The sequence below is a fragment of the Pecten maximus genome, chromosome 8 (genome assembly GCF_902652985.1).
Source record: "Pecten maximus chromosome 8, xPecMax1.1, whole genome shotgun sequence".
NCBI lineage: Eukaryota > Metazoa > Mollusca > Bivalvia > Pectinida > Pectinidae > Pecten > Pecten maximus.
The window spans coordinates 287,359-294,220 of record NC_047022.1 but is presented as its reverse complement, the minus strand read 5'-3'; the positions used below and the strand labels follow the sequence as shown (position 1 = coordinate 294,220).

The 6,862-nt window shown below is 41.4% G+C and overlaps 1 protein-coding gene across 1 annotated transcript in view; it reads left to right on the top strand.

The window, feature by feature from the left end:
• Positions 1-219: 219 nt before the first annotated feature.
• LOC117332488 (solute carrier family 15 member 4-like) overlaps positions 220-6,862 on the top strand; it is a 27,399-nt gene continuing 20,756 nt past the window's right edge. Inside the window, exons 1-3 of the mRNA XM_033891416.1 lie at positions 220-1,020; positions 1,794-1,968; positions 2,591-2,729. Coding sequence (XP_033747307.1) covers positions 442-1,020; positions 1,794-1,968; positions 2,591-2,729 — 893 coding nt within the window. The 5' untranslated portion in view covers positions 220-441. The remainder of the gene's footprint in view (positions 1,021-1,793; positions 1,969-2,590; positions 2,730-6,862) is intronic.

Here is a 6,862-nt window from a genome sequence, read left to right as displayed (position 1 = left end):
TACCAGAGACATATACATATATACATGTGTTGACATAATTTGAAAATTAATTTTGACATGTACCTGTATGTAAATGTTACAGGTGCTTTCTACATTATATTAGATATACTATACCTTCTCAACTGTCATTATCGCTTGAAATTTATGCCACAGCACGATTTTTAATACGCACGGGATATAGTCACGTGACACGTCAGGATCATGTGATATCCACTTCAATTCAAGATGGTGGACTGGTTGCGACAATAACAGATACAAGTATGACTAGATAATGAAGATTGATACGGACTTACAGTTGATAACACCTTTGTTCTGTTGTCACCTATTGTATTGTGTACGATATGATAATGACCGTGTTTGACTTTATGTGTATAAGTGTATGTATCAACGAACCATTTCGTCAAACAACAGCTGTTCCTGGTTGAAAACGAAACTAGGAAAATGGACGAAAGACGTAGACTGATACAGCGGACTCCTGTCCCAACGTCTCCGAGTTCTCAGGGAAATGGCTCGAGTGAATGGCAGTATAAACTTGGAAGAGGGACTATATTATTGACAGTGGTTTTGGAAAGATTTGTGTTCTATGGTTTAACAGGAAACCTTGTTTTGTATTTTAATTTGAATCCGTACCAATGGACGGCGTATAACGCCCTGTTAGCGTCCTATTTCTTTACTGGAATCTCATTCCTCACTTCATTTGTTGGCGGTTTTCTGGGCGATGCCGTGCTTGGCCGGTATAAGACACTGGTTCTCTCTTTTGTTGTTTACTGTTTGGGGTACATTTTCCTCCCAGTCTTGTCCTACACAGAATACAAACATTCGGAGACCAACTCAACATCCACATTTTCACCAGTTTGCTGGCCATTATCTGTACCTGCAAAGAAGGGTGACAAAGATGTTATGCCAGCCGCTTTTATGGAGCCATGCTCCCTAACGGCTTACCTGGTGTTATTCGTCATTGCTATTGGCACAGGAATATTCCGTGCTAACATGCCCCCATTTGGAGGAGACCAGGCTCAGGTGTGTATTTAGCCCAATTTCCCTCTGGCCCTGACATCATGTCTGTTGTAGGGCCACAGCGCACTACTAAATGCAAATATGGAATTCTGTTAACACTGAACTTTGGTGTCGATAAGATTTTGGTACAAACAATAAAAGCGTGACATAACCTCCCCCTATATCAGTGAAAGACCCCCATACCCCCACCATCTGTGGGAGTCTCCCATCCCTATTAACCACTATAAGATGGTGTGTCACATACCAAATTCTTGTTTGTTAACCACATTTAGAAGGTGTGTCACATACCAAATTCTTGTCTGTAAACATCTATTAGACATACCAGATGATAACTGAGTCCTTCAAAGGTCAAGGTCTCAAACAGAAGATTATGGAACCCGTTTACATTTTTGTTAGTGCATCAGTCCTTCAATAATCTCAAACTTACGTTTTCTCATTGTGCTCTATTTGATGAACTACAGAAAATTGTGTCCCCTCCATAACTTAATTGTCAGTTAAAATTATAAGTCTTGCCATCTAACCAGACATACTTGTATGGTATTTTTTTTTACTGACAAGATCACTATCTTATTGTTGTCTGTCATCAGTGTTGTCCCAATTTAGCTTGACAGAATTCTACAAACTTCCAGGATTTATTAATCGGGGAACAGAGATGTCTAACAGCTAGGGGTTACAAACTTCCAGGATATATTAATCAGGGAACAGAGATGTGTAATAGGGGGTCCTAAGAGATAGCTCTGCATGTCATGTAGTTTTAAATTATCTTTTTTTTCCAGACTTCTCGAGGTGAAGGTCAGACGACATTCTTTAACTGGTATTACTGGTCAGTGAACATCGGCTCCCTCCTGGCTTTATCGATCATCACCTGGGTTCAGCAGACACAATCGTTCTTTATGGGTTACCTTACGACCACCATCTGCCTTGGCCTGGCCTTCCTAGTGTTTCTCACAGGTCAATAAAGATTACAAGCATGACTAAATATCAGTTGACATATTGAATTGTTTTGCTATGTCATGATTTGTCAGATCGAATGTTTTGATATATATAAAAGAAAATGTCTGACTTTTCTCTAAATGAAATCTATGTCCGAACGATGTTTACATGAGTTTTCATGCCTACACATTAATCTTGAGAGTAAAACTGCCTTATTAATGTAAAGATTATTGCTTTTACTACATGGAAAAAATACATTTTTTCCAGTACTTATAATTTTTATGACCTAAACTTTATTCAAACAAAAAAATGTCCCTAAGTGTAAATGCTTAGTACTATATTTATTCTCAAATAAGCCCTCTCCACTAGTGTAAAAGTTTAGTAGAGTGTTAATTCTCAAATATTCTGCCCTAGTGTAAAATTTAAGTATTAGTGTAATGAGAACTTATCATTAGCTCCCTATTTTGTAAAAGATGATTCTGCAAAAATGAGAAACAGTTTTATTTGTGTTCAGAGGCTTATTTGCAGACAAATGTGGTACATATTACAAGATATATACACACTTCCATATCAAATTTATCATACAGTAGAAATATTAATCTAATCATTATTTTTGATAAGAAAGCATTTCTCACTTTAGGCTCGTGTGCTTACACCAATCGGCCAAAAGTGCGGACAGTTCTACAGAACGTATGCAGCATCGTCAAGGAAGCTGCACATAGGTGGCGCCACCGGAACAAAGACAGTGGTCCGAGACTTCATAGTAACAGCACTGTCGAGTATGTTTGATAAATCGGACAGATTTATGATATGAAATTGTATACTTTTATATGGTTAAGTTCACTTTATCAGATGTCCTATTTTTTGTATTTTCGAGCATGAACAAAATCGCATAACAATCAATACCTTGATTTAGATTGCTGTGTGTTTGTGATGGAATCTCCTTGTGTGTGTTGAATCACCTTGTTGTCTGTTGGATCACCTTGTGTGTGTGTTGGATCACCTTGTTGTGTGTGTTGGATCACCTTGTTGTGTGTTGGATCACCTTGTGTGTGTGTTGGATCACCTTGTTGTGTGTTGTATCACCTTGTTGTGTGTTGTATCACCTTGTTGTGTGTGTTGGATCACCTTGTTGTGTGTTGGATCATCTTGTTAGGTGTTGTATCACCTTGTGTGTGTTGGATCACCTTGTTGTGTGTGTTGGATCACCTTGTTGGGTGTTGTATCACCTTGTTGTGTGTTGTATCACCTTGTTGTGTGTTGGATCACCTTGTTGGGTGTTGTATCACCTTGTGTGTGTTGGATCACCTTGTTGTGTGTGTTATCACCTTGTTGTGTGTGTTGGATCACCTTGTTGTGTGTGTTGAATCACCTTGTTGTGTGTTGGATCACCTTGTTGTGTGTTGGATCACCTTGTTGTGTGTGTTGGATCACCTTGTGTGTGTTGGATCACCTTGTTGTGTGTTGGATCACCTTGTTGTGTGTGTTGAATCACCTTGTTGTGTGTTGGATCACCTTGTTGTGTGTTGGATCACCTTGTTGTGTGTTGGATCACCTTGTTGTGTGTTGGATCACCTTGTTGTGTGTGTTGGATCACCTTGTGTGTGTTGGATCACCTTGTTGTGTGTTGGATCACCTTGTTGTGTGTGTTGAATCACCTTGTTGTGTGTTGGATCACCTTGTTGTGTGTTGGATCACCTTGTTGTGTGTTGGATCACCTTGTTGTGTGTTGGATCACCTTGTTGTGTGTTGGATCACCTTGTTGTGTGTTGGATCACCTTGTTGTGTGTTTGGATCACCTTGTTGTGTGTGTTGGATCACCTTGTTGTGTGTGTTGAATCACCTTGTTGTGTGTTGGATCACCTTGTTGTGTGTTGGATCACCTTGTTGTGTGTTGTATCACCTTGTGTGTGTTGTATCACCTTGTGTGTGTTGGATCACCTTGTTGTGTGTGTTGGATCACCTTGTTGTGTGTGTTGGATCACCTTGTTGTGTGTTGGATCATCTTGTTGGGTGTTGTATCACCTTATTGTGTGTTGGATCACCTTGTTGTGTGTTGTATCACCTTGTTGTGTGTGTTGGATCACCTTGTTGTGTGTGTTGTATCACCTTGTTGTGTGTTGGATCACCTTGTTGTGTGTGTTGAATCACCTTGTTGTGTGTTGGATCACCTTGTTGTGTGTTGGATCACCTTGTTGTGTGTGTTGAATCACCTTGTTGTGTGTTGTATCACCTTGTTGTGTATGTTATCACCTTGTTGTGTGTGTTGATCACCTTGTTGTGTGTTGGATCACCTTGTTGTGTGTGTTGGATCACCTTGTTGTGTGTGTTGGATCACCTTGTTGTGTGTGTTGGATCACCTTGTTGTGTGTGTTATCACCTTGTTGTGTGTTGGATCACCTTGTTGTGTGTGTTGGATCACCTTGTTGTGTGTGTTGGATCACCTTGTGTGTGTGTTGGATCACCTTGTTGTGTGTTGTATCACCTTGTTGTGTGTTGGATCACCTTGTTGTGTGTGTTGGATCACCTTGTTGTGTGTTGGATCACCTTGTTGTGTGTTGAATCACCTTGTTGTGTGTGTTATCACCTTGTTGTGTGTTGGATCACCTTGTTGTGTGTGTTGGATCACCTTGTTGTGTGTTGTATCACCTTGTTGTGTGTTGTATCACCTTGTTGTGTGTTGGATCACCTTGTTGTGTGTTGGATCACCTTGTTGTGTGTGTTGGATCACCTTGTTGTGTGTTGTATCACCTTGTTGTGTGTTGGATCACCTTGTTGTGTGTGTTGGATCACCTTGTTGTGTGTTGGATCACCTTGTTGTGTGTGTTGGATCACCTTGTTGTGTGTTGTATCACCTTGTTGTGTGTTGGATCACCTTGTTGTGTGTTGTATCACCTTGTTGTGTGTTGGATCACCTTGTTGTGTGTGTTGGATCACCTTGTTGTGTGTGTTGGATCACCTTGTTGTGTGTGTTGGATCACCTTGTTGTGTGTGTTGGATCACCTTGTTGTGTGTTGGATCACCTTGTTGTGTGTGTTGGATCACCTTGTTGTGTGTTGTATCACCTTGTTGTGTGTTGGATCACCTTGTTGTGTGTGTTGGATCACCTTGTTGTGTGTGTTGGATCACCTTGTTGTGTGTGTTGAATCACCTTGTTGTGTGTTGGATCACCTTGTTGTGTGTGTTGGATCACCTTGTTGTGTGTGTTGGATCACCTTGTTGTGTGTGTTGGATCACCTTGTTGTGTGTTGGATCACCTTGTTGTGTGTTGGATCACCTTGTTGTGTGTGTTGGATCACCTTGTTGTGTGTGTTGGATCACCTTGTTGTGTGTTGGATCACCTTGTTGTGTGTGTTGGATCACCTTGTTGTGTGTGTTGGATCACCTTGTTGTGTGTTGGATCACCTTGTGTGTGTGTTGGATCACCTTGTTGTGTGTGTTGGATCACCTTGTTGTGTGTGTTGGATCACCTTGTTGTGTGTTGGATCACCTTGTTGTGTGTTGGATCACCTTGTTGTGTGTTGTATCACCTTGTTGTGTGTTGGATCACCTTGTTGTGTGTTGGATCACCTTGTTGTGTGTTGTATCACCTTGTTGTGTGTTGTATCACCTTGTTGTGTGTTGGATCACCTTGTTGTGTGTGTTGGATCACCTTGTTGTGTGTGTGGATCACCTTGTTGTGTGTTGGATCACCTTGTTGTGTGTGTTGGATCACCTTGTTGTGTGTTTGGATCACCTTGTTGTGAGTGTTGGATCACCTTGTTGTGTGTGTTGGATCACCTTGTGTGTGTTGGATCACCTTGTTGTGTGTTGGATCACCTTGTTGTGTTGGATCACCTTGTTGTGTGTTGGATCACCTTGTTGTGTGTTGATCACCTTGTTGTGTGTGTTGGATCACCTTGTTGTGTGTTGGATCACCTTGTTGTGTGTTGGATCACCTTGTTGTGTGTTGGATCACCTTGTTGTGTGTTGGATCACCTTGTGTGTGTTGGATCACCTTGTTGTGTGTGTTGGATCACCTTGTTGTGTGTTGGATCACCTTGTGTGTGTTGGATCACCTTGTTGTGTGTTGGATCACCTTGTTGTGTGTTGTATCACCTTGTTGTGTGTGTTATCACCTTGTGTGTGTTGGATCACCTTGTTGTGTGTTGGATCACCTTGTTGTGTGTGTTGGATCACCTTGTTGTGTGTTGTATCACCTTGTTGTGTGTTGGATCACCTTGTTGTGTGTTGTATCACCTTGTTGTGTGTTGGATCACCTTGTTGTGTGTTGGATCACCTTGTTGTGTGTTGTATCACCTTGTTGTGTGTTGGATCACCTTGTTGTGTGTTGTATCACCTTGTGTGTGTTGGATCACCTTGTTGTGTGTGTTGGATCACCTTGTTGTGTGTTGGATCACCTTGTTGTGTGTTGGATCACCTTGTTGTGTGTTGGATCACCTTGTTGTGTGTTGGATCACCTTGTTGTGTGTGTTGGATCACCTTGTTGTGTGTTGGATCACCTTGTTGTGTGTGTTGGATCACCTTGTTGTGTGTGTTGGATCACCTTGTTGTGTGTGTTGGATCACCTTGTTGTGTGTTGTATCACCTTGTTGTGTGTTGGATCACCTTGTTGTGTGTTGGATCACCTTGTTGTGTGTGTTGGATCACCTTGTTGTGTGTGTTGGATCACCTTGTTGTGTGTGTTGAATCACCTTGTTGTGTGTTGTATCACCTTGTTGTGTGTGTTGGATCACCTTGTGTGTGTGTTGGATCACCTTGTTGTGTGTGTTGGATCACCTTGTGTGTGTGTATCACCTTGTTGTGTGTTGGATCACCTTGTTGTGTGTTGGATCACCTTGTTGTGTGTTGGATCACCTTGTTGTGTGTTGGATCACCTTGTTGTGTGTGTTGGATCACCTTGTTGTGTGTT